The sequence below is a fragment of the Pteropus alecto genome, unplaced genomic scaffold, assembly GCF_000325575.1.
Source record: "Pteropus alecto unplaced genomic scaffold, ASM32557v1 scaffold164, whole genome shotgun sequence".
Lineage (NCBI taxonomy): Eukaryota > Metazoa > Chordata > Mammalia > Chiroptera > Pteropodidae > Pteropus > Pteropus alecto.
The window spans coordinates 26,371,086-26,398,942 of record NW_006439568.1 but is presented as its reverse complement, the minus strand read 5'-3'; the positions used below and the strand labels follow the sequence as shown (position 1 = coordinate 26,398,942).

At 35.8% G+C, this 27,857-nt stretch overlaps 1 protein-coding gene and 1 long non-coding RNA gene across 12 annotated transcripts in view; one reads left to right on the top strand and one right to left on the bottom strand.

The window, feature by feature from the left end:
- Positions 1-815: 815 nt before the first annotated feature.
- LOC112483564 lies at positions 816-10,287 on the bottom strand. 2 transcript variants are annotated; one of them, XR_003047666.1, is made up of 3 exons: positions 10,082-10,287; positions 4,031-4,203; positions 816-1,824 (listed from the first exon to the last, which is right to left on the bottom strand). It is a non-coding gene; the product is annotated as an uncharacterized LOC112483564 (long non-coding RNA). The 2 variants fall into 2 exon arrangements; XR_003047667.1 differs by having other exon boundaries at positions 816-1,820.
- A 21-nt stretch (positions 10,288-10,308) lies between these two features.
- Positions 10,309-27,857, top strand: part of NDUFAF6 (NADH:ubiquinone oxidoreductase complex assembly factor 6) — a 26,277-nt gene continuing 8,728 nt past the window's right edge. For 2 of the 10 annotated variants that reach the window (XM_015593044.2, XM_025050110.1), the window contains exons 1-5: positions 10,310-10,554; positions 16,042-16,141; positions 20,212-20,334; positions 24,210-24,266; positions 27,637-27,739. In XM_015593044.2, coding sequence (XP_015448530.1) covers positions 10,349-10,554; positions 16,042-16,141; positions 20,212-20,334; positions 24,210-24,266; positions 27,637-27,739 — 589 coding nt within the window. In that variant the 5' untranslated portion in view covers positions 10,310-10,348. Of the gene's footprint in view, positions 10,555-14,645; positions 14,725-16,041; positions 16,146-20,211; positions 20,335-21,064; positions 21,195-24,209; positions 24,267-27,636; positions 27,740-27,857 lie in introns of those variants that run through there. The other 8 variants (XM_025050113.1, XM_025050114.1, XM_025050115.1 and 5 more) reach the window with 8 other exon arrangements.

Genomic DNA, 27,857 nt, shown 5'->3' with positions numbered 1-27,857 from the left:
CAATTATCAAAGAAAAAGTTATAAATTTGACAGTGTAAAAAGCTTAGCATTTTAAATGTCAAAAAAAATATCACCAACATATCCCTTAGCAGTAGGAGTGAGAGGGCTGGGGGAGAGAGAACTTTTACTTTTTACTATATATGTTTTTGTATTATTTAATTTACTCAGTGAGATTGTACATCTTTTAAAGTAAAAAAAAAAAAAAAAAGACACACTATAACATATTATAAAGAAGCAAAATAAACAACAAACTGGAATATTTAATATAATATGACAAAGACTTAATAGCTTTGATAGCCTTAATATATAAAACCTCACATAGATTAAAAAGACATTAAGATCATCAAATATTACCCATCCTTAAAATGGGTAAGGAAAAAAAAATTATACTTTTAAACAAACTACTAGGTTTTTAACCCCTCAAAAATGGGTAAGGATGTTAACAACAAATCACTGAAAATTAAATACAAATATGTAGTAAACAAAAAATGATCTGTCTCAGAGAAAGATAAATACTATACGATTTCACTTATATGTGGAATCTAAGGAACAAAAAGAACAAACTAATCAAAAGCAGACTCACAAATATAGAGCACAATTTGGTGACAGCCAGAGGGGTGGGGCGTTGGAGGCTGGGAAAAAGGAGTGAAGAGTTAAAGAAGTACAAATTAGTAGTTGATGGTCACAGGGATGGGAAGAAGGGCATAGGGAATGCAGTCAGCAGTAATGTAATGACTGTGTGTAGAGCAAGAGGAGAGAAAGAGCAATCAGGGGAATTGTTTCATAAACTATATAAATATCTAACCAGTGTACTGTATACTTGAAACTAATAATTAAAAGTCAAAGCAAAAACAAACTGAGAAAGAAGGACAAAGGGCTAATCTCCCTCATGTTTATCAGAGTCCCTAGAAATCAATATGGAAGATCTACAACCTACAAAAAAGTGGGCAAAGCTAATAAAAAGATAGTTTATAGGAAAGGATATAAGATGCTCATTTTCACTCTGAATAAGAGAAATGCAAATCTGGAATACTAATTTTACTTTTCCAATTGGCAACAATCCCAAAATTTGGTAACATCCTTTTGGCAAGACTGCGAAGAACTGGGTTCTCTCATAATAGCTAGGAGGAGTGCAAAATGCCACGAACTCTATGAAGGGAACTTAGCAGCATCTATCAAAATTATAACTTTATATATCCTTTGAACCAGAAATTCTACTTCTGGGAATTTATTTATGCAGTTGCACACAAAAATGATGTTCAAGCTGATAATTTAAGTACACTGTCATAGCAAATGATAGAAAAAAACCAAATGTCTACTAATATAAGACTGGTATATTAAGCAATATAGCACCATAAAAAAAAAAATAGTGAAACTCACTATGAACTTATATGGGGATATCTGTAAGAGAAATTATCAGGAAAGAAAACCAAAGTGCACAATAATGTGAACAATATCTTTTATGTAATAAGATGGGGGAGAGACCAGACTCTATATTCATATTGCATATGTATGCATAAATAAAGGATACTGTATTAGTTATTTATAGCCATATAACAAATTACCTAACTCTTAATGGATTATAACAACCAATACTTATCTCATATGGCTTTTGAGGGTCGGGAATCTGGAATTGGCTTTGCTGGATGGCTCTGGCTGGGGGACCCTCATGAAGTTGCAGTGCAGTTGTCAGCAGGGGCTGAAGTCATCTGAAAGGGCTAGAACATCCACTTCTAAGCTCACTCACATGACTGTTGGCAGGAGGTTTCAGTTTCTTGCTGGATGGGCCTCTCCACAGGGCTGCTCATGTAACATGGCAGCTGGCTTCCCACAGAGCAAGTGATAGAAAGGGTGAGAGATAGACAGAAAGACATAGATCGGCAGATATGGATGGATAGAGGTAGATATCCCAAGATGGCAGGTATAGACCTTTTATAACCTCATCTCAGAGGTGGAATAATATCACTTATGCTGGATTCTACTTGTTAGAAGTGAATCCAGTTCATGTTAATGGGGAGGGGAATTAAGATCAATCTCTTGAAGGAGGGAGTATCACAGAATTTGTGGACATAATTTTAAAACCACCACAGATACATACTAATGATAGTGATTACCTATGGTTTGTGGGGGAGTGAAGGGATGAGGAATGGGGAAGATAAAAATTTTCACTTGTGTCTTTAATTGTGGTAAAATATACATAAAATTTACCTTAACTATTTCTAAATGTATAGTTCTGTATAGATGTAGATGTGAACAAAACCAACTCCATATCTGTGTCCCGGTTTCATTTCATTTTTAAGTTTCACGCTGTGACCTCTGACCAATTTCAGTGTCCTTAGCAAGCATATCAAAGCCTTCTAGTTGATGATTATCTGTGTTCCTTAAAATGCAGCCATAAATATTTTTGTTAGTAATGGTGACCGAGATAAATATAAAACTGGTGATAGTATTGATATAAACAATCACCTATCACAGACTACCAGGAGATATGGCCCCTGGTGCCACTGCATTCTTTGTCCCTTTGGCTTGTCAATCATTAGTACCTGAGTTATACTATATAAAAAAGTACAGTAACAGGGGTCTGTAACAGAGAATAACCTGTGCAGAATTCCTGAGTCATCCATTCCACTCTGACTCAATCTTGTAAATAAATCACCCTATAACAAATTCTGTTATAGTCTATGGGGTTATCTGTACCATTCTTTGGACTAAAGATACCTTTTGGTTATGGTGGCCATTACACCTTTGCCCCACCATCAGATAAGTTCTGTGGCATTAAGTACATTCGCATTGTTGTTCAACCATCACCACCTTTCATCTCCTGAATTCTTATCATTTTGCAAAACTGAAGCCCTACCCATTTAAACAGTAACTCCCTACTCTTCCCTCCTTCCAGACCCTGGCAACCATCATTCTACTTTCTACCCCTATGAATTGATTATGTCAGGTCTACCTTATATAAGAAGAATCATATACTATGTGCCCTTTTGTGACTGGCTTATTTCATTTGACGTAATGTCCTTAAGGTTCATCCATGTAGCATGTGTCAGAATTTCCTTACTTTTTAAGGCTGAATAACATTCGATTGTGTGTATACACCACATAGTTTAATCATTCATCAGTCAGCGAACATGTGGGCTGCTTCCATTCTTTGGCTATTGTGAATAATGCTGCTATGAACATTGGTGGACAAATATCTCTTAAGAGTCCTCACTTGTATGTTTTTATATTTGAAACTGTTTGCACTAAGGAAATTACATTAGGCTGCACAACAAACCACCCCAAAAGTTGATGACTTATAACAACAATTTATTATTTCTCCTGGTTCTATGGTGGGCTGGGCAGGTCTTCTGCTTATTTACCTGGCCTCAGTCACATAGTAGCATTCTGCTGAGAGATCTGGTGGGCCCAAAGGTCCAAACTGGCTTCATTCACAGGTCTGGCAGTTGGCCCTGGCTCTTGCCTGGTTCTCCTCCATGTTCTCTCTTATCCTTTAGTAGGTCAGACCTATTTCCTTACATAGCAGACTCAGAGAAGTGTTGAAGAGGGGTAAGGAGAAGCTGCAAGATTTCTGAGGTGTAGGCTCTGGCACTTAACACCATGTCATCTCTCTTATCTTCTTTTGGTCAAAGGAAACATCGAAGATGGCTTAGATTCAAGGGGTGGGAAATGGATTCTACCTCTTGGTGAGAGTAGCTACAAAAATTGGTGGCCATATTTAATCTACTACGAAATCTATTAAAAAATATCAAATAAAAATAGTTACAAATAAATATTAATGATATGGAAAAAATCATGTTATAATATTTTAAAAAGCAGAGAGCAAAACTGTAAATGAATTATGATTTCTATCTGTACCACTGTTATCTCCTGGCTCCCTTACCTCTCTGATTACTTTGTTTTCAGTCTTTTTTCCTGTCTCCACTAGAGATAATGGCTCAACTCAAAATGGCTTAAATAGTAAGGAATATGGATAATTTCACATCACAAAAAATTCTGAGGAAGAGCAGCTCCAATGGTATCTACTCACTAATGTCATCAGGAACTGAAAGCCACGTCGGCATTTCTGCTTGGTCCTCAGGCTAGTCTTCCTCATGGCTGCAGGATGGCTGCTTCAGTTACAGGCATCACATTCAGAAATGACAACATCCAGAAGAAGAGGTATTCATCTTTCTTGTGTCTCTGTGTCCCTCTCATCTCTTTCTTTTGAAAAAAAAATTTAAACAGGAAAATTTATACAGAAAAGTTGAGAGTGCTGCAATGACTAATCATATACTCTCTACCTAGATTCAACAATTGATAACATTTTGCCGCATGCCACAATTGACTAATCTCTCTCCTTTACTCTGTGTTATATATATCCCACACATAAAACATATGTCATGTTTTATTTCCTGTATCATTTGAAAGTAAGTCATATACATCATGACAATTTACCCCTACACAATTCAGCTTTTATTTCCTAAGAATAAAGATGTCTCCTGTAGAACCATAATATCATCACAATAAAATTAACAGAATTTCTTAACATCATTTAATACAGCCCAAGTTCAAATTTCCTCAGTTGTTCCTAAAATGTGTATTATAGCTTATTTTTTTCAAAGCAGAATCCAATCAAGTTTCATACATTACATTTGGTTTTATATTTCTTTAGTATCTTTTAATTATGTACATTCCCTGAATTCGTTTTCTTATGACATTGAGTTTTTCTTTGGAATTATTCTGATATGTTTCCTCATGGTGTCATTTATCTTGTTCTTCTTATCTTTGTATTTCTTGCAAACTTCAAAAATAGATTTAGAAGCTTAACTAGATTTATGTTGAACTTTTTTGGCAATACTATTTCAGAAGCGGTATATTGTACATTGTGTCTCCTTTTATTAGCAAGGGAACTTTCTTAGAAGCCCCCACAGTGGACTTTTCCACCAGTGTCATTGGCCAGAGCAGGGAAATACACATTGTCCTGGACCAATCACTGGTGATGACAGTTGAAATATCATGCTTAGGTAGGGTCGTAAGATGTACCTCGGTGGGCTGAGGATGGTATCTGGTTCCTCTAAGGAAGGAGGGTGGATGCATGTGCAAAGGGTTTTGCTGAGTGAAAAAGCAGGCAGCATCCTTTCTCTGACCCTTTTGTGCATCAGCAAGTTCTGTCAGTGCTACCTTTACCACATGTCTGATATCTACTCATTTTTCTTCATCTCTGCTACTACACTTGTCCAGTCACTAACAACCCTGGCCCAGTTTCCAGCCCAAAGCTCCTAATTGGTCTCCCTACTTCCGATTATCCTCCAGGCACCAGAGCTGTCTTTTAAAATCTAATTTGGATCATGTCAAACCACTGCTTCATCCCCTTCAGTGGCTTCCCAGTACACTTAAGATGAAGCCATAATTTGGTTCCTGCTTACCTCCACAGTCTCACATGGTCCACCTTCCTACACATTCAGTAAGTGCCAGCTACATAGGCTTTCCTCCTGTTCTTTAAATGTGGTGAATCCTGTACTGATTTAAGGCTTTTGCATGTGCAGTTTCCTCTTGTGAAACACGACCTCCCCCCTCGTCTGCAGCAGAATATAGTAGTTGTTACAGGCTAAATTGTAACCCCCACCCCCCAATACACATGCTGAAATCTTAACCTCCAGTACCTTAGTATATGTGTCATTTAGAGATAGGGTCTTTAAAGAGTTAATTAAAGTAAAATGAGATCATTAGGGTGGGCCCTAATCCACTATGACTGGTGTCCTTATAAAAGATGAACTTAGGACACAGGCACAGATGAGGGAAGAACATGTGAGGACACAGGGAGAAGGTAGCCATCTATAAGCCAAGGAGAGAGAGGCCTCAGAAGAAATCATACCTGCTGACATCTTGACTTTGATATCTAGCCTCTAGAACTGTGAGAAAATAAATTTCTGTTGTTGAAGCCACCTAGTCTGTGGTACTTTGTTATGGTTGCCCTGGCAAACTAATACAGTAGTTAAGCAGCTGAATCCTGGAGCAGCCTTCCTAGGTATAAATCTTGCCTCTGCCAATTACTAGGTGTGTAACTTTCGGCAAATCCCTTAACCTTTTCATGCCTTGGTTTCTTTTTCTGTAAAATGGGAATGATAACAATAGTACTGACTGACAACTACCCAGTTTGCCCCAGTCTGAGGGGCTTCCTAAGATGCAGGACTTTCCATGCTAAAACCTGAACAGTGACCCTAAGCTGAATATGGTTGTTACGAGGCTGAATTAATATCTGTAGCATATTAGAAGAATGTCTAGGACATGGTAAGCACTAAATAAGTAACAGGTACTGTTACTATTAATTATATTTCTGATCTCATTTTAACTGTCACTTTCTCAGAGATACTTTCTCTGACCCCATAATCCGGATTAGGACTCCCTGATAAATTCTTTCATAATATCTGGTTCTTTTCTGTCAGTGTTTTCCCAAAATCTATTTTCCTCATTTTCAATAACAACAGGACCCCTGATTTCTAACTGGGCATGCGACTACCTGGAATAAAGACTGTGATAGCTTCCCTTCTGGAAGAGTAAATTTTGACCAATGGGATATGAGCAGATGTGATATGTGCAAATTCTAGGTTACACCCTCCAAACAGGAGGTTATTAACCCAAAAAAGCTGTGGGTAGAATTCAAGGGGTCTGTGAACTTGCATGAGAAAAAAATTATAGCTGTATTTTCACAAACTGCTAACTGAAATTTAGCATTTGTTTCAATGATGAACACAGCAACAAAGCACAGAGAATTAGCAGTAACTGTGATCTTGTCACCAAGTGAAACCAAAGACATTTTCATAGCACATAATAGTTTTACAGATATCTAATACTGTTTATGGTCATCACCACTATGAAATTAGACTTGATTCTAGGTCTTATTACTTAATACTTAAAGCAGCATGCATTGCTATATGCCATGGCACAAAAAATGGTTAAGGACTCTGCCTTAAAGAGAAGGGCATCTTGACCCTTACCCTTTCATTCTTGTTGCATGTGGAACTAGTAATGAGGTTAGACCAAAAGTGACCAAAAGAGCCTAGGTCCCTAGGACCTTGGAATTGCCATGCAACCCTAGATTGCTTACACCCAAACTGCTACTTGAAAGAGGAAAAAATGTTTACTTTGTTTACAGTATTGTTATTTTTAGTCTTTATTAGAGCAGCTGAAACTTTAGCTTCATAAATACATCGCAATTATCACATTCTGTAACTATATATATATTTGTGATGGTTTTTGTTTGTCTTTATTACTAAAAAATAATTTAGTAATTTTTGAGCACATGGAGCATGTATATTTGTTCACAATGAAATAAGTAACTGGTAAAAGTGTGGGCACAGAGTAGACTCTCAATACATGTTTTAAAATAAATGAAATAATAATAAATGTTTCTGATCATGTTAGGCTATTACTGTACAGACAATATGTAAAAACAAGCAAGAAGCCTATGCATAGGAAAAGGGTTAGAAGAAAATACCAAAACATGAACAGAAACTGTTTGAATTATAGGTTTTAGCATGATTTTTTCCCTTTTTTTTTACATTTGTCTATATTTTCCATATTTCCTTCAATGAGGTTATATATATATATGGAAAAATACATATGGTGAATATATTAGTGAAAAACATGTAACAAAACAAAATAGACCAAGGGGAATTTGATCTCTGAGGGCCTCAGAGAAGGAGGTATGTGGAGTATCTTGTCCAGGTAGGAGGTTTAACTACCTGTAGTCTGGTGTAGACCTTCTCATGCTCTTTAGATAATCAAAGTGTCATATAAAAGCCAACAGGCCAGGCTGACTCTTAACATAAGGAATGAAACTCACTTAACAGAGGCCATGGAAAGAAATAAGGTAGAGCAATAGGAACAATAAGGCATGATTTAAAATGCAGCAATGAACCACAGGATAACCTTTATTGGGTTAAAACTTGGAAAGAAATATATTTTATATACAGTTACACAGTTATAATCACCATGGAGTTATGTATTGAAAAAGGACATTGTAAGCAAATGTCACAGCTAAAAGCCAAGATAACAAATTGTGCCTCTGTGGTCATTTACTTGTTAACGTTAATATTTTGGTTAAGGATTGAGCTTCTACCTTGCTTATAACCTTGATTGAATAAAGGTTTATGCATATTCAAATACATTTGCTTTCATACCAAGAAATTAGAATAAGGAAATATTTTAATGTACTCGTAATTCTAAAAAAATTAATTTCAAGATTAGCAAATAACATGTTCAATAAACGTTAGTTGGTGACAGTGTGTTATCTATAGCCTAATATTGAAAGTTTTTCCTTTGTTACCATTAATTGGAATTCTGCCTTCAGATTTATATATATATAGGCTCATAACCACCTTTAATATGCATTTGCAATTACTAGAAATAGCTGTATTTTTCAATATAGATTGACTGGCCTGAGACAAGGAGACAAATTAAACACTTCCATCAGAAAGATGTGAAACTGGATACTGGAAATAAAATGGAAGAGAAGTTACTGATAGCTAATGGTAGCTGTTAAAAAAACAATTTTTAATAAAACTGTATAATCATAACTTTTATATACATATAAAATGAACATGTGTCAAAAATTTCATTTAATTCATTAATGAGGGAACCGGTAAGATGTTGCAACCAATTCAAAGATATTCAAAATAGCAGATATATATAGGCAGTCGGGAATATTTAAGTAAATCTGCTTAATAGGTACGAAAACTGGGAAAACTGGTCAATATCCACGGAACTATAATCAACTGCATCTCCTAAGGACATAATTTGCATATCTACCAATAATAATTTGTATTACTGCCAACATTCTGCAAATTACAGAATTTTAAAGTAGCTCAAAGACAACGAAAGGCACAAACACCTCATAGAATCAGATAAACTGGACAGTGTCTAGCTTTCCATTGCGACACCCAGCAATTGTTTTGGTCCATTTAAACAGTCTTTCTTAGTGTTTTCTTTACATAGTTGACTTGTATTGAATGCTATTTATGCACCAGGCACTACTCTGGGTGCCTTAAATGTATTAACTCATTTAATTCCCACAAGAACCTTATGAAGTATGTCCTGTTATTATTTTCATGTCATAAGGGACAAGGAAAGGTAAGTCTGTCGCCAAAGGTCACAGAGATAGTAGGAGGTGGAGCCAGGATCTGAATGCAGTAGTTTTGCTCCAGCTATGCTGCCATGGATGTCACTATGTGAAGGAAAAGAAATGATAGGACCTGACCGGTTAGAATTCATTAGATATAAAAGAAGAAAGAGGTAAGGATGACTCCAAGGGTGTTTCCCCTGGTTGTGAGAAGGTGGACACTGTCCAGATTATAAATAAAGGGATTAAGAAGAGGAATTAGTTTGATTTCATTTTTAGACATGTGGACTTTGAAGTAATGGCAAGATGACCAGATGGGAAAGACCATCTGGGCAGGAGATCAGATTTGGAGATGAAAGTGAGTGATTTTTTTTTAATGGAGCAGGTTTAAACTGGTATAAAAACACAAGTGTAGTCTGTCAGAGTTAAATGACAGAAGCCAGAGGGAAAAATAGAACATTATGCAGGAAGGACTGAGGTCCTGCCATAGGCTGAAGAGAAGCAGTTTCAGGGAGTAAAACCAAAGCAGTGTAAATTGGCTAGAGTTCTTAAATCCAGACAAGAGGATACTACACTACCTTTGGGTTTAAGGAGAAACATTAAGCTGGAACCACAAATGCAAACAGCCAGAGTTGAGGTTGAAAGGTAAACAGACGCTATATTATGGAGGGGCTTTCTCCAACACTTGTAAAGATTGTCAAACAGGGAAGTGTCACGATCACATGAACTTTTAAGAAAGAAACAGTCAGGCTGCAGCTTGAACAGTCTGGGCAATCTGGAAGAAGGAGGTGTCACTGGGATCCAGAGGTAGGCAGCTGCGGGCTTACACTCGGTCAGGTTATTACGACTAAATCCAACTCTAATATTTGAGGGGCCTGAGGCTAAGAGTACTAAAAGAGGCTCACATACCACATGAATAAATATTTAAAAGTTATAAATAAAGCTAGTAAACTGTCAAAATATTCTCTAGCCTCCTACCTGGCTAAATATATCCTCAGAAGGACCTGAAAGGGAGGGGAAGAGGCGGGCAGGATCGGCGGATTTAGGTGGAGCCTTCCTGAAACCAAGACAGAAAAACGCGACGGTGTCCCAGATGCAGAAGACCACAGCGACACCTGGCTCTCTTCTGAACTGCGTCTAGAGACTGTCTTCCCGCCGCTGAGAAGAGTGCGTGTGGATCGGCCGGGGGTGTGGCGTGGCCGCGCGCCTACGGCGCAGGGTCGAAGGGCACGCGACGTCTGTGTAATGGCTGCCTCCACGCTGGGCTCGGCGTGGGGCCCTCTACGGCTTGGCGTACCCAGCCTGTGCTGTCGCCGACCGCCCCGAGGCCTATGGGCGCGCGTGCGGCGGCTCCCGGGGTTCCAGGGGCCCGCGGGGTCCGGGCGGAGCGTGGCTGCAGCCAGCGGACCAGGCGCCTCGGGCACTGACCAGTACTGCATGGAATTGCTGCGGTGAGCGAGCCCGGCCTGCCTCCGCGAAAGATCGAGGAGCAGCCGGAAGGGGCCCGGGTGTACGCTGCGGGATTCGGAGCCTCCGAGGCGAGCGGACTGGCTCCTTTCTCGTAGCCCTTACCGTGTGCGCTCGGGTTGGCTGTAGGTGAAAGTGTGGGGACTAAGGCGACCTTCACACGGGTGACAAAATTGTGGCAAAATGCTTTCGTCTATCACCTTGCCTAAACCTTAATTTTTACCTGTTTGAACATGTTGCAGAACTTTTTAAGTTGGAAAGACGACTAGTAATTAATTTTAATCACAACAGTATCTAACAGTTCTTCCTGTGTATCAGACACTGTGCAAAGTAGCTTACAAGTCCCATTGACCCTTGAACAACCCCCTTCAAAAATTCCAGTATAACTTTTGACTCCCCTAAAACTTTACTAATAGCCTACTGTTGACGGGAAGCTTTACTGATAACATAAACAATTAACATTTTGTATGTTTTATGTTAGGTAGTATATTCTTACTCAAAAGTAAACCAGAGAAAAGAATGTTAAGAAAATCATAAGAAAAAGAAAATGATAAGGAAGAGGAAAAAACACAGTATATTGAAAAAAGTCCGCATGTAAGTGGACCCACACAGTTCAAACTCTTGCAGTTGAAGGGTCAGCTGTAATTTGCTTTATTACAAATTGTGGCAGACAAATGTAGACATACTGCTTAAGGCTATGATTATTAAAGCGTTTAGAACGATGCCTGGCACAAAGCAAGGGCACAGTTAGTGTAAGTCACTATTATCTAATTTAATGGACTGGGTTACGAAGGTTTAGAGCTCAGGACCCCAAGCGAGTGGCCTGTTAGGGACTGGGCCACATAGAAGGAGGTGAGCAGCAGGCAAGCGAGAAGCTTCATCCGTATTTGCACCCCAGCATTAGCATCACTGCTTCAGCACCACTTCAGATCATCCAGCATTAGATTCTCATAGGAGCACTGGTTCCCAGTGCCAAAAACGTTGGGACCGCTGGTTTAGAAAAATTAGGGACTTTACCTGAGGTTCATCAGTATAGCATTGTAAAGTCAGGGGTCTGAGGACAGTTTTGTTCACCGTGGTAACATTAGAAATCCTGGCACATGGGAATTACAGTTAATCATTCGTGGAGTGGAGTTGGTTGACTCAGGGCCCCTGACACATCTAGGCGGGGGCCTGTCTTGGAATCCAGGCATGACTGTAGAGACCAGTGGCTTAGCCTACCACTGCCCTTTTGCTGTACTTGATTCAGAACATTGATAAAAATGCTCAAAGTACCTGGTCTCAGGGACTCTTGAGGTGTTAGAATAATTAAACTACCTTGGGTTTGATTGGACTAGTAAATCTGATTTTTAAAAATTCCTTTTAGCAGAATGTAGCATAACAACAAAATTCCCACATGTTTTGTTTTTAATCACTTTTTTGCAATAGTGTTTCTCCCTCACCTTATTTGTAGATTACTTATAGGGGAAACAAGATAGCAGTAGTGGAAATCAGTGTATTAAGAATTTTAAAAGCCAAAACTGTAAAAAGATTTTTATATATTTTGAAGGTGTCATTTTGTTTTGATAAATTTGTTACCACAATGTATACCACTCATATCCACTTGTCCAGTGAAATTTTTCTTTAATACGGTAGGGTCCTAATTTATCCAGAGGTGATAAATTAGATTCCTAAGAGAGCCCCATGAGTAAGAGTGATCAATCACTCTTACTCATTTCTTATGTATTCTTTCAGTAATAGTTGATGGATATCACATGACAGCTTTTCTCAAATATATATTTACAAATGGCCAGATACTTATCTGTTCATGGTTGTATTTGAGTGGAATGGAGGCTGTTGACTCTAGTGATTTATTAAAAAGCTGGGATTTTGCAGGCAGACCTGATCTGAATTTATTGATCCTAGCTCTGTTGCTTGACAAAGTTACTTACTTTTAAGATTCATCTTTTTCCTCTTTTGTATATTTCTACTCCTTCCTTAATCATAAGGATTAAATGTGATGTCTATAAAAGTGCTGGCATGTAACAAATTCTCAATAAATAGTTTTTAAATAAAAACAAAATGAAACTTGAAAGTAAGATTAGAACTTCTAGTTTATATGGTCCATTAGTCTTTGCAAGATTTGGCCTCTTAAATTATTTGTGCAGGTTGTTTTGGACATGTGTCTTATGCAAAGCCTCCAAATATCAGAAAAGATACCAGGCCATAACTTCAGGTTAGCCAATGGGGCTCTCTTAGGAATCTAGATTTCTAGGAAAATCTCAAATCTAGTTTACATAGGCTTCTTGGGGTTCGGTAGCTCATTTGAACTGCTTTCTCAGGCTTTGAGATTAGAACTATAAAGAGAAGGTGCTAGCGATGGTGTCTGGAAGTATACTTGTTCTCCATTCTACAGCCTCACTGGAGAGCCAGTTCTTCCTTCCTTTGTGCTTCCATGGCACAGGTTCATGGAATTAGCACAGCAGTCCTATTACCAGATATGCTTGTTTGTTTCTCCCTACTAGACTGAAGTCTTTACCTATCTTCAGTGTCTAGCACACTGCCTAGCACTTAGTAGGCATTGAATAAATGTTAGAATGAAGAAATGAATGAAAGGTTACTGGCCTTGTTTGCTGTACAAAGCCATCATAGTACGGCATTTTCACTATATGGAACAGTTCTTAGGTAACTTAGACCTTAGTTTGCCACTTAGGATATCCTCGTGTACCAATAATCAATATTTATAACAATGATCCTGAGTGATGAAGTGGTTAAATAATTAGTACATCCTATTTTTAATGTAAGGAAATGGGTAATATTGTTTAGAAAAATTTCCAACCAAAAATTTAAATAATTGTTAAGAGGGCAAACCCTTATCTAGCTGTATAGCATATTTTATTTCCAAAAGGTCGTTAATAGTTCTATTACATCTTAATTTCGTTTTTCATTTCCCTGTAAGAAACTTGAAATACTTTACATATTGGTTATTTTTAGAAGATATGAAACAGGTAGGTTATCATGCCTCATTTGTAAATTAGGAAATAGACATGGCTGGTATCATTTCTGTCAGAACTAGATGAATGATGGAAATTAAGTGTTTTCCCACTGTTTCATATTAACTTCCGAGTGTTTTAAACACTTTTGAAGTTCAGAGACTTTATAGTAAACTTAAAATGCTTATATTTATATATATTTAAAAATATAAGTTATAGAGCTGTTTTACCTCCACTGTTCATTTTGTAGCTGAAACCACTTATGGTGAGATTTTTTTTTTTTTTTAGTAGAGCTGTCTTGTGATAGCGGAATTACTATCCATCATCTCTTACTTTTATGTGGAAGTTAAGGAAAATCGTAAAGGAGGTGGCTAGAAGACATCTAAGTTCTCTGTTAGGCACGTGACAAAATTTGAATTAATTGAAAAGTGAGAGTAGTCTGAATTTCAGTGGCTGAAGTCCATGGAATGAGGCTGAATCCATTTTATACTGAATACTGTTTTATAGGAAATAATGTTATAATAAAGTTCCAGTATGTTACAATGAAAGTAACCTTGTTGATAGGTAGTCTGGTAAATACTTTATACTTAATATTCCTAGAATGAATACAGTATGGAGTATATTTTTAAAACTTTTTATTTTGAAGTAATTTCAAATTTACATAAATATTACAGAAATAGTACATAGAGCTTCAATATACTCTTCACTCAAATTCCCTTAATGTTAACATTCTGAACCATTTGAGAATAAGATGTAGACATGATGCCCATTACCCCCTTTATGTTTTACTGTGTATTTAGTACACAAGGATTCTCTCCTATACAGCTATAGTAGAGCCATCAAAATCAGGATGTTAAAATTGTTCCAACATTACCATCTAATCTACAGACCCCTTTTGAATTTTGCTAATTATTCTGTATTTCATATACCTAGGATCATATTCTACACTTAGTAGTCGTATTTTTTTAATCTTCTCCAGTCTGGAACAGTTTCTCAGTCTTTCATGAACTTGACATTTTTTGAAGAAACTGGCCAGTTACTTCGTAGAATCTCACAATTTGGGTTTATTTAGTGTTTCCTCATGATTTACATATTTTTGGCAGGTATATTACAGAAGTGATGCTGTGCTTTTCTCAGTATCCTATCAGGAAGCACAAGACATTAATTTATCCTATTACTATGGTATGAAATTTTTATTACTTGGTCGAGAATGTGTATTTCAGGTTTCTTCCCTGTAAATTTAATTAATAAGAATGTTAATTCGTAGGTAATACATATTTTCTGAGGAGATACATCAATACTGTGTAAATATCCCGTTTCTCTCAAACTTTTACCTGTTTAACATTTTTAGACATTTATTGATTTTTGTTTGAATCAGTTATTATTTTGATAGTTATCAAATGAGGATAACTGCCTTTTCGCTTGTTTGTAAGGATTTATTGTGATGATGTCTATAAAAGTGCTGGCATGTTACAAATTCTCAAAAATATTTTTTAAATAAAAACAATGAAACTTGAAAGAAAGATTGTCTAGCTTATATTGTCTATTAATCTTTGCAAGAGTTGGCCTCTGAAATTATTTTTGTGGGTTGTTTTGGACATGTGTCTTCAAAAAATGTCTTCCGGATTTATCAGTCGGCATTATACTGTTTGTCAAGTTTTTCCTCCTCTTCTTATTTATTTATTCATTAATTTATATTTATACAGACTCATCAGTCTGTTATTATCATTACTTTTTGATGCTCAAATTGTCCTAGACTTGGCCAAAGAGAACTTTGTCAAGTCAATTCCTTTGTCCTTTTGACAAGTCCCTCCATTCTTCGAACATTTCTTTTCTCTCTGTTCAAGAAGATGTTTCAGGCTTCTCTTATATTTTTCCCTCCCTAGCCCCAGAGTCAGTCATTCCTTCAAAGATCCCTAATTTATTTCAATGGAGAATCGTATTTAGAAACCAATATCTAGGTATCAGTTGTATCCGCTGACAGTGGGGACCTGGAGGTGGGTATCATTGCTTCTAGGCTCTCTCAGCAGATGCTGCTAGGACACATAACTATAATATGGGTGAGTGCATGCGCATACACATGAGCACACCCCTCCACATCCCTATATTGTTTCCTGTCTTTATGTCTTATCTGTGTATTTATGTATTTAAAACCATGAGTTCATACCAGTACTTGCTGGAACTATTTTCTTGATTTTTACTTCTGTAGCTCATTTGGATTCTTACAAAGTGATTCTGAAACAATTAAAATTATAAGTATTATGTAAGTCAAAATGAAGTAATAGAGATTGATCATTCTTTTTAACTGGTTGGATTGTAGGCAGATACATTTTTTTGTAATTGCAGAGAAACAGCCATAGAATATAAGAAATTTCAGGCCTGTTTTGAATTGAGGCCTCTCTGTTTTCGGTTAATCCTATTCGGCATATTTTTTTGTGCAGTTTGGAAAGTGAAGAGTAACTGTCTTTTTTTTTTTTTTTTTTTGCATATTTATTATAGGAAACGAGATTATGAAAGCTATTTATGCTCCCTGCTGCTTCCTGCACAATCCAGAAGCTCTGCTTTTGCATTGAGAGCCTTCAATGTGGAACTGGCTCAGGCTGGTATTAAAATACTTTAAAAAATTATTTGGAAAAATGGTGATATATTGTGTTTAATGCTGAACAATAAAGAAACATAGTTGTAATTTATATGTTAGATGTGTATAAGGTCTCCGCTGGTGATTTTTTTTCCCTTTTGTTTAGGCTTAATTCGATTCCAAAAATAAAACTAGCTAATGAACTTACTGTTTCTGGAAATACCATTCTGGATTTGTTTTCTTTTTTTGAGGATATGATAAAACTACGCAGTTAACATTGCACATGTGTCTGTTAATTGAATAGGTTAATCAATATTACTGTTTATCCTCCAACATTTGCATAATTTACATGTATATAGCAGTTTTCAAACACTTTTTAAATTGAGTTTTTAGCTTTAATGTGACAAGGGAAATGGAAGCAATTACAGCAAACCCAGACCTTAGATCATACTAACTCACTTTTGTCTGAAGAATTAAAAAGGGAGGAGGGACCTGTCTTTTTCTTCCACGTGTATTGGTACAATGGAAATGGAAATGGAGGATGGAAATTAGGGATTTGAAACAGAATGTCCTTTATCTTCTCACTTTCTTAAATGGAGAGATCAGTCATGGAGAGTAAGGGAGCAGGGGAGTGTTTAGAGTCTTAAAGAGGGTGGCGTTTTGGCATGAATGTGATAGGAAGTGAACAAGGAACAAATAAAAGGATGCAACGATAGCACTGAGCTGTGATTGCAGTAAGACACTGAATCTGCAGAGGCTAATAGACTCTGGCTATTTTTCCTTAATGTATTTCTAGAAATCATGGGTCCATATTTTTCACCTTATCTTTTTTCAGGTATAAAGTATACATCAGCATCTTAAGCTAGTCACAATTTAGCAGTAAAGAATCCACATTAATTACCTTTCATTATAACTTTAAAATGATTAAAATTCCATTTTTAATAAATAAACCCTTAGAGTTCCCCTGAAATTTCTCTCATTTTGTAGGAGTGTCTTGCTGCTTTTTTGCATGCACTGTCTTGTTTGTTCATTCATTCAACAAGTGTTGTCCAAAATATGCTAGACAGTGTTTTAGGTCCTGGATTATAGCACTGAATAAAACACACAAAGTTCCTTCATTCGTGTAACCAACAAGTACTGTGTAATATGTTGGATGGAAATAAGCACTGTGAAGAAAAATTAAGGGAATAGGAAAGGCCGGGTATATATATAGCAGGGGTTCCTATTTTGTGTAGGGGGGTCAGGAAAAACCTCACTAAGAAGGTAACATTCGAGCAAAGGTTCGAAGGAGGCAAGAATGAGATATGTGGGCAAAGAGTATTCTAGGCAGGAGGAACAGGAAGAACAAAGGCTCTGAGGTACCCGATACCTAGAAGAAAAAGAAGGCCAGTGCGTTATAGCAGAAGGACAGGGAGCATTGAAGGAGATTGAGTTAGAGGTACCTGGACCAGAAAGGTGAGGTCTTGGAGACCAGTACAGTCACTTCAACTTTTACTTTGAGCAGAGAAGGACATCATATTTTGGTCGTATTTTAAAAGGATTACTCTTGATTCTATGTGGAGAATAGACAAAAGCCACTGGAATCTGAACACTAAACATTGCTAAAACACCCACTCAGCACTAAGACCATTAAAAACAAACTTTTGTTTGGAAATAATTTCACACACAAAAAAGTGATAATAGTATAAAAAATACTCATATACACTTTCGTTAACATTTTGCCCCATTTTGCCCCTGTAAACTTGAGTGCGTATTTTATAAGAATAATATTCTATTACATAACCACAGTACAGTTATCAATTTGAGTATATTTGATATTGATATAATACTTTTATTTAGACTGCCATCTGGTTTCCGGTTTTGTTAAATCACATAATAATGTCTTTTATGGCATTTGGTCCCTTCTGGTACAGTATCCAATCTGGGATCAGGTATTGCATTTAGTTTTCATGTCTCTTTAGCCTCTTTTAGTCTGGAACATTTCCATAGCATTTGTCTTTTATGATATTGAAATTTGAAAAACAATACTGTTCCTTTTAAAAAATAGAATGTTTCTCATTTGGAGTTTGTTTTATTTTTTGTTATGATTATGTTGTGCATTCCTAACCTAATACTTACAACCTAAGTGGTGTGTGCCCTTTTCAGGGAATCACAGGAGGCAGGAAATGTCCATCTGTCTTTTATTGGTGATACTAATTTTGGTCACCAGTCAAGTTTTTAATATTTTTTCCCTTGGTAAATATGAGGAGACATTTTAAGACCATAGTCCTCATCAAAATTTACCTCCTAAATGGCAAACAGTTGCATGAAAAGGTGCTCAACTTCACTAACATCAGGGAAATGCAAACCACAATGATATATCACCTCACTTCTGTTAGAATGGCTGTTATCAAAAAGACATGATATAACAAGTGTTGGCGAGGAAGTAGAGAAAAGGAAACCCTTGTGCACTGTTGGAGATGTAAATTGGTGTAGTCACTGGAAAACAGTATGGAAAACTTTCCTCAAAAAATTAAAAATAGAAATACCATGTGATCCATCAATTTCACTTTTGGGTATTTATCCAAAGGAAATGAAAACAGTAACTTGAAAATGTATATGAACACCCTGTTCATTGCAGCATTATTTATAATAAATACCTTGGCTATTTATTCCATAGCCAAGACATGGAAACAATCTGTATCCATTGTTGGATGAATGGATAAAGAAAATGTAATACACACACACACACACACACACACACACACACACAGAGGAATATGATTCAACCATAAAAAAGGACATCTTACCATTTACAACAACATGGATGACCTTGTGGACATTATACTAAGTAAAATAAGAGACAAAAACTAATACATACGATTTCATTAATAAATGAAATTTAAAAAACAACCCCCCCCAAACTCATAGATACAGAGACCAGATTGGTGGTTGCCAGAGGTGGGGGTGGGGAGGTGGGTGAAATAGATAAAGGTGGTCAACGGTACAAACTTTCAGTTATAAATATGTCCTGGGGATGTAATTCACAGTATGATGAATATAGTTAATAATACTGTTTTGTATATTTGACAGTGGCTGACAGAGTAGATCTTAAAAATTCTATTCACAAGAATAAACTGTGGTTGTGGATATTAACTAGACTTACTGTGATCATTTTGCAATATATGCATATATCAAATTGTTATACATCTGAAACTAAGATACTGTTATATGTCAAATACATCTCAATTTAAAATAATTTACCCTTAGATTTAGCATGCACTGGTGATTCCTGCTTGAACCTAACACGGTCATTTTTAATCAGTAGTGAGTGACAGAGACTGTCTAATAATCTTTTAAAAAATTAATTAGTGAATGAATGCATTTATTTAAAATGTACATACAGTAAAATTCACTTTTTGTGGTGTACAGTTCTATAGGTTTTGAAAATTGCATAGTGTCATGTATTCACCACCACATTCATGATACAGAACAATTCCAGTAACCCCAAAAATTCCCTCATGTGCCCCTTTGTAGTTACTCCCACCCCTCACCCATAATCTTTTGCATATCCTAGTTTCAGGTTTTTTGAAGTAAGTCTCAAGTAAATTTTTCCATCTGTAAACGTTTCAGTATGCATCTCTAATAGATAATTTACTTAAAAATAACCACAATGCCATTATCATACATTGAAAATTTAACAATAGTTCCTTAATGTCATTAAACATCCAGTGTTCAGATTTCCTTGTGTCTCTCTTCAAATCAGTATTCAAATAAGGTCCACATGTTATGACCAGTAGATCTGGCTCTTAAATCTCTTCATCTAAATGTTTCCCCTCCCTTTTTGTTTTTTTCTTGCAATTATTTTCTGGAAGGCTCTTGTATCTTTGAATGCAGACCTTGAAACTATTTTTGCATAAGCACCAAATAATTTGCAGCTTTTACTTAGAAAACTCTTAATGGCAACAATTTAACTTAAAGGAAAAATTAAAACAAACAGGTATAGAATTAAACTTAGTTTTTGACTGACTTATGTGATTATGCAGTCAGAAATTCTGTTTTTTGAGACTGTAAATAGTGCATTTATTAACATTTTAAACACTGGTTTATAGGTTAAGGACTCAGTTTCTGAGAAAACAATTGGACTGATGCGAATGCAGTTTTGGAAAAAAACTGTGGATGATATATACAGTGACAATCCACCACATCAGCCTGTGGCCATTGAACTATGGAAGGTAAAAGAAAAAAGGGCTACTTTTAATTCGTAAGAATCATATTTGAGAGTACTTTTTGATGCATACGATTTGGATAATAGCGATGGGCAGTCTATCTTGAAAATATTCGTAGGTTCGTGTAATGTTCAGATATATGTTAGTTTGGACAGAAGAATGTAAAATCACTAATAATTTGCACAGATCTTTAGTGTGTTTCTTAAAGGAAAAAAGAGGAATCTGATCTCTTTATGTTATAAATTATTTTTTCACATATTTGGTTGCAGAATTTAAACCCTACACATTTTAAAGCTATAGCTGGTAAATTTTCTGTTCTGACTGCCCAGCAGCTCCTTATTCCAGTGCTTTAATCCATACTCTGGGCTATAGAGAAACGTGTTGATCTTTTGTGAAGGGAGACATGCTTTCACTATTGTCCAGACACAAATCAAAAAATGCTGTTCTAGTTTGATATAATTATCTATTCGTTGATGACTTTTAGGTATTAGAAAATGAGCTAGAATATTGTTTGTATAGACAGATGTATGTAGTTTTATATTTAAGTAGCTAAATGGATCCCTCATTCATAAACAGCCATGCGCAGTTTAGAAATATGCTAAACTGTGAACAGAAGAAGGAAATTAGGTGCCTTTCAGTATTGATCTGTGTCCCCACTGTAATATGATGAATGCCAAAAGACAGTTTCTGTAACAAGAGCCTCTGCCAGACCTGACAGTGGTACACCTCTTCTCAGGCCTGCGCACCAGCAGAGGCAGACCCCGTTTCTGGGCCCCAGATTGACTTCACAGAGCCCCAGTAAGGATGGAAAGCCAGGCCCCTCCCCTCCCCACTGGGGACTGAGAAGAAAAAGTGGATGGGAAGCTGTGAGTATTAGATTAGTTGTTAACCTCTACTCATCCCTTCAAGAACCTCAACCTAGGTGACTCAGAATGGAGAAAAATTATAATCCAGAAACTTTATTATTTTATACACAAACCTGACTTCAGTAGAGGTTTATGCTAAGACTTGCACTGAAGGTTCTGGCCTTTGTCCAGAAATATCATGGACAATTGGAGATTCCTTTAACACAAATTTATATTGCCTTGGCTTCTCTTTGAAAAACCAGAAGACATCTGAATTACAGAATGTTTACATGTGTGCCAGTTTGTCCATTTTTATAATGCTTAAATTTTGATGATTAATGTTGGCCAGCTTTCTGAGATGACTGGTGTTGAAAACTAATAGGAATATTTAAAAGAAGCAGGTAGTGTTTCGAGCATTTGCCCTCTCTGTGTGTCCTCTATCCCTCCCCATTCTGTGAGAACATATACATATTGTACCACTCTCCAGTATAAAACTTTCCATTGGTTTTTGATAGTGTCAGGTTCTTTAGAAGATTAAATAGGGAAACAGTGACGGTGTTGTCCAGAGAGCACTTTCTTGCTGCTTTCTTTCATTGGTGCCTTTGGGGTACAAATAATTGAATATATATAATTTCTTGTACATTTCATATGGGCTTCTCCATTTCTCTGTTTATTAATTTTAGTTGCAGTTTAAATTTATGTTTATTGCCACGGTTTTTATTCTATTTGACTTCTCTTTGCAGTTTTGATACTTTATTCAGGTGGTTTTTGGCTTATAAATATTTTTTACATTGATCTCTGATTTCCTTCAGAATTAGACAGAAGAACTATATTTTGTGATCAAGGAACTGCAGCTGTTATATTTTCAGCCTTGAGTAAAGAAGACTCTGACTTTTCATTGGTTAAATATTTATTGAGTACTTTATATGCCAGGAATGGTGTTTGACAACATGGTTACAAAGCTCAAACATGCCCTGCCCCACTCAGATACGTGCAAAATAAGATAAGAGCAGTACTCTGTAAAGAGTGAGGAATCCCAGGCTGATTCTTGGGGTTGGGGAGAGAAGCCTGTGGGGAGTCCTGCTGTGTGATAATAGTAGTGCCCAGAAGAGCACTTGGGAACCAACTCCATGCAGTCCTTTTAGCTTCTGTTAGGTTGCTGCCACGCAAAGTGGGCCCCTTTGTCACATAAATGTGTATTGGTGTGCGTGCTAGCTAGCCTTTATATTTTAATGTCAGTGACATCTTAGTGTCTAAGTTGAAGCATAGAATATTCCTAAGACTTTATGTTTCACTACTGTTACTGTTGTGAAAATATATCATACTTAATGTTAATTTGGCAAGAAAACGATGTTTTTAAAACTTGTTTGGAAATAATTTCAAACTTTCAGAAAGTTCTCAAAATTAAAAATAGTGCAAGAACATCTTTGTACCCTTTACTCAGACTTACCTATTGTTAACATTTTATCCATTTGTTAATCATTTGTATATGTTCACTCAATGTATGTATGTGTGCATGCTTGAGTTCTCTCTCCTGTCTCTGTATATGTATTTTCACACTCAGTTTTTTTCCTGAATCATTTGAGTGTAAGTTACAGACATCATGGCCCTTTATTTCTGAATACTTTACTATTTCTTAAGACTAAAGACATTCTCTTAGATAACCAAAACAGTTACTGATTTTAGTAAATTTATCTTTGATATAACACTTATCTAATTTTCATAATACAGTTTTTTCAGTTGACCCAATAATGGCCACTAAGTTATTTTTCCCCTCCTGTATAGGATCCAGTCTAGAGTCAAGTATTATTTGCCATGTGTCTTTAGCCTACTTTAATTTGGAATATTTTCACAGCTTTTCTCTATCTTCTTGACATTTTTGAAGAGTATAGCCCCTCCAAGGTATCACATCTGGAGGCAAATTTTGTGCATCTATTCTTTATTGGAGTTGTTAATTTTCATCATCCAGTCAAGATGTTGCCTGTTTTTTCCCATTGTATAATTCATTGTGCAATTATAATTCCCCTGGCAACTAATCAACTTTAAGACAATGCATATTCTACTCCTCATTAATTTCCCCTAAAACTTAGCATTCATTGATGATTCTAATTTGATTTAGTATTTACTATTATGATTGCAGAATGATAATTTTCCAATTCTAATACTCTGTCCACATTTACCAGTTGGCACTCTACTATAAGCAAGAACTCTCACTCTCCTATATTTATTTGTTTATTAATTATTGTTATGGACTCACGAATCCCTATTTTTTTCTAGTAGTTTCTAATTCATAACTAAACTTAATTATTTTGATGTTCAAATAGTCCCAGGTTTGGATAGCGACCCTTTAAACTGGCTCCTGTGTCTTTAAGACATGCCCCCCCCCTCCAATTTTTTTGAACACTTTCTATTTTCTGGCATAGTAAAATATTCTGGGATCATCTTGAATCTCCCTTGCCCCAACTCTGGAATCACTCATTTCTCTAGAGCCCTATTTTTTTTGGGGGGAATGGTATTATAGACCAAGATCTGGGCACCATGTATGCTCTTTCCTACTGGAGTGTCTTTATTTGCTAAAATAACACTGTCTCCTGCAGATTATCATCTTTGGAGTTTTAGTTACTCTTTTCCTTTTTGGAGAAGTGGTTATTTTCATTAAATAGTATCTTTAATGAAAGATACTATTTTATTAAAGTTTGTAATAAGTAAGCTTAGAAGTTAGGGTGCATCACATAACAAGCTCAGTATTGAATTCTTGTTTTTGTTTTGAAAGTGGAATCGTCAAATTACTAATAGTATAAGAAGAAAAGACAGATTAGTGGAAAAGTTTTGGATATATTATCTTTACTTGGAAATGTTTTGAAATGTTTTCTGGGGACATTTTCTTTTCCCCTGGTATTTCTTTAACACGGATGTTTATCTGGTGATGAATTATTACAAATGTTCCTTTACTTAGTTTTATATTTGGCTGTTATTTCATTCAGGTCTGCAGAAGTAATTTTTCGTACTTTCTACTTACAACACTCTTGTTTTTAGGCTGTCAAAAGACATAATCTGACTAAAAGATGGCTTATGAAAATCATCGATGAAAGAGTAAGTTGAAATTGCTAAATTCTTAACTTTTTTTTTCCTTTTTAATCCTTAAGCTAATTTTTCAGGGGGGAAATATTTTAGTATGTGTATGTGTGGAGATATTTAGAGAACTATGTGATTTTATCCATTCTCTATCACTGTATGCTACCTGCCTCAGTCCCTCCTCTCCCCCTGCACTTTGAGGCAGACAAGTAAAGACGGGCACCCAGGCGGAGGCATATGTGTACACATCCACACTCTACTGTTTGGGGTTTTTTTAATGGAAATTTTCATTTCAATTCTACATACAGATGTAGAGAGAATAGTGTAATTTACTTTCATGTATCTGTCACACAGCTTTAATAGTTTATAAACACATGTCCAGTTTGTTTCATTTATATCCTACCAACTCCCCTCACTAACTGCCATTGGATTGTTTTAAAGTAAACGCCAGGCATTTGATCTGCAAATATATATGTGTCTTGAAAAGATAAAAACTTAAAAAAACATAACCACAATACAATGATCATATCTTAAAAATTTATGGGTAGTTCCTTAATATCATCAAATCTTGAGTAGTCATACACATTCCTTTATGTACACCCAGTATTTGGATCAATGTCCAAATAGTGAAAGGAATAAGGAAAGTGTGAGGGTTCTAGTGAGTGGAATTCTATACTAAATTCTTATAACTGAGTTCTAGTTCCAGCAAGCATCAAGTGTACAAATTGCTCGATGACCTGAGCTGACTTGTATAATCTTTCTGACACATTGTTGTCTCAGTGTCCTTACTGGCCTGATATTCATCATGTGCTGTTGTCATGAAAATGTAAGTTAACTTACTCTGTTTGGATATGATCTACTAATAACCGTAAGCTGTGGTATTAATATAAGCCAAAATGAGATAATGACTTCAGCATTAATAAAAATTGCTCCATTGGCCTATAGGGTTAATCAGCACTAAGAAAAATCTGTTTTTTCAAATGTCTTCTGTTTTTATGGTGTAAAGAAAATTAGAGAACTCAAGATAGAGATAACTTTTCTGTTTAATGGAAAATAACATTTGGCCTTTGCCGGAAGGGATATTTAAAAATAATGGACTGGGATCAATTGCCTCCTCATTGATCTATAGATTCAGTGCAATCCCTGTGAAAATTCCAGCTGCTTTTTTTGCAGAAATTGACAAGTTGATCCTAAAATTCCTATGGGACACAGAATCACCAAGATAATCTTGAAAACAAGAATAAAGTTGGAGGACTCATATTTTTCGATTTTGAAACTTAACTACAAAGTTACAAAAATCAAACTGTGTGGAGTTGGCATAGCGTAGACATATAGACCTATAGAATAGAATTGAGAGTCCAAAAGGGTGTGAAGGTAATTCATTGAGGGAAAGAATAACCTTTTCAACAAATGTTGCTGGGACAACTAGATATCCACATGCAAAAGAATGACTTTGGACTTCTACCTCACACAACTTACAAAAACTTACTCAAAATGGATCCAAGATCTAACTGTAAGAGTTAAACTGTAAAACTCTGAGAAGAAAGTATAGGTGTAAATCTTAGCAACTTTAGGTTGAGCAGTGGTTTCTTAGATATGATACCAAAAGCAGAAGCAATAAGAGAAAAATAGATAATTTGACTTCATCAAAATTTAAAAATTCAAGAAAGTAAAAAGACAATCCATAGAATGGGAGAAAGTATTTGCCAGTTATATTTGATAAAGGGCTGGTATCTAGAATATGTACAGAACTCTTCAAACTCAGCAGTAAAAAATGATAATCCAATTTAAAAATAGGCAAAGAATTTGAGTAAACATTTCTCCAAGGAAGATATACAAATGACCAGTAAGCACCTAAAAAGATGTTCAACATCTTTTCATTAGGGAAATGCAAATCAAAACTACAATGAGATACTGGTAACTTCATATCCTTTAGAATAGCTATAATAGAAAAGATGAATGATAACAAGTGTTTGTGAAGATGGAGAAATTGGAACATTTCATACATTACTGATGGGAATGTAAAATTGTACAGCTGCTTTGGAAAACAGTTTGGCAACTCTTTAAAAAGTTAAACAGAGTTACCATAGACACAGCAGTTTCATTCCTAGGTTTATACCCAGGAGTAATGAAAACATATGTCCACACAAATGTTTATAGCAGCATTACTTATAATAGTCCAAAAGTGAGAACAACGTATAGTCTGTCAGTGAATGAATAAACAAGATATGATATATCCATAAAATAGAGTATTTATTATTTCTTCAATTAGAAAGAGTGAAGTACTGATAGATGCTCCAACATGGATGAACCTTGATAACATGCTAATTGAAAGAAGCCAGATACAAAAAGCCACATATTGTATCATTGTATGTTTTTAAAATGTCTAAAACAGACAAATCCATGGAAACAAAGTAGATTAGTGGTTTTTCAGGAGATGGAAGTAAGGGATATGGGAAGTGACTGCTTAATGGATATAGAATTTCTTTTTGAGGTGATAAAACCATTCTGGAATTAGTGGTGATAGTTGCACAACTTTGTGAATATACTAAAAACCACTGAACTCTTTATTTTAAAGGGTAAAATTTTATAGTATGTGAATTATGTGTCAATTTTTCTTAAATGTAAAAGATCTGGACATATTTTTTTCCTGGGATCGTTGCTGGTGCCAATTTCCTCCTGACCAAAAAAAAAAAAGGAGGAAGGGGTATATTACCTTGGCAACAGTCTTTGTATTATTGTAAAAGTGACTAGATTTTACTAAGATTTATATTTTTCTGTTTCTTGGATAGAGTGTGTTCAGTTCATCAATCCTGCTACTTTATTGAGCATGGTTTCTTTTGCGGCAGGGGAACTGGGTATAAATTGCCTTTCTTTTTCTAGGCACCTTTTCCTTTTTAAGGACATGGGCTTAATAGTCAAAATGTGTGGGTTTGAATCTTATCCCAACCATTCATTAGCTGTGTGACCTTGGGCATGTTACTGAATGTGTCCATGGCTCAGTTCTTCATCTGCAAAATGGAAAAAATATTAATTTATTAACTTTTGGAGGGGTTGCTAAGATTAAGAAGATAATGTCTAAAGTGAGAGCTCAGTGAAGTCAGTTTCTCATGATACCTTGGGCTATTAAAGAAATTAAAAATTAGGTCAACCCATGTTCATGGTGATTTGTGTATTGAGATTATTCCTAAGGTATTATTTTTGAGGGTGATTTGTAAGAATGAATGTATAGAACTTTAATATTTAAATTTTATTTTAATCTTACCGTGTACTAAATATATACTTAATATCTTTATTATTTATTACTCAGTCTTTTTGAGCAAAACAAGTGTCTTTCTATATAAATTTTGATAATTCAGCAAATTGTTTGCCTTTTGTTTGACTGTAGGAAAAAAATTTGGATGACAAAGCATATCATAATATCCAGGAACTGGAAAATTATGCCGAAAACACACAGAGCTCTCTTCTTTATTTAACACTAGAAATACTAGGTAAGGTTTTCTTTCTATTTCATACTTTTTCAAATAAAACACCTTTCAGACTTCATTCTTTTATAATTTGACAATCTAACCAGTTTAACACTGAAGTTTTTGTGCTATTTATAACAAA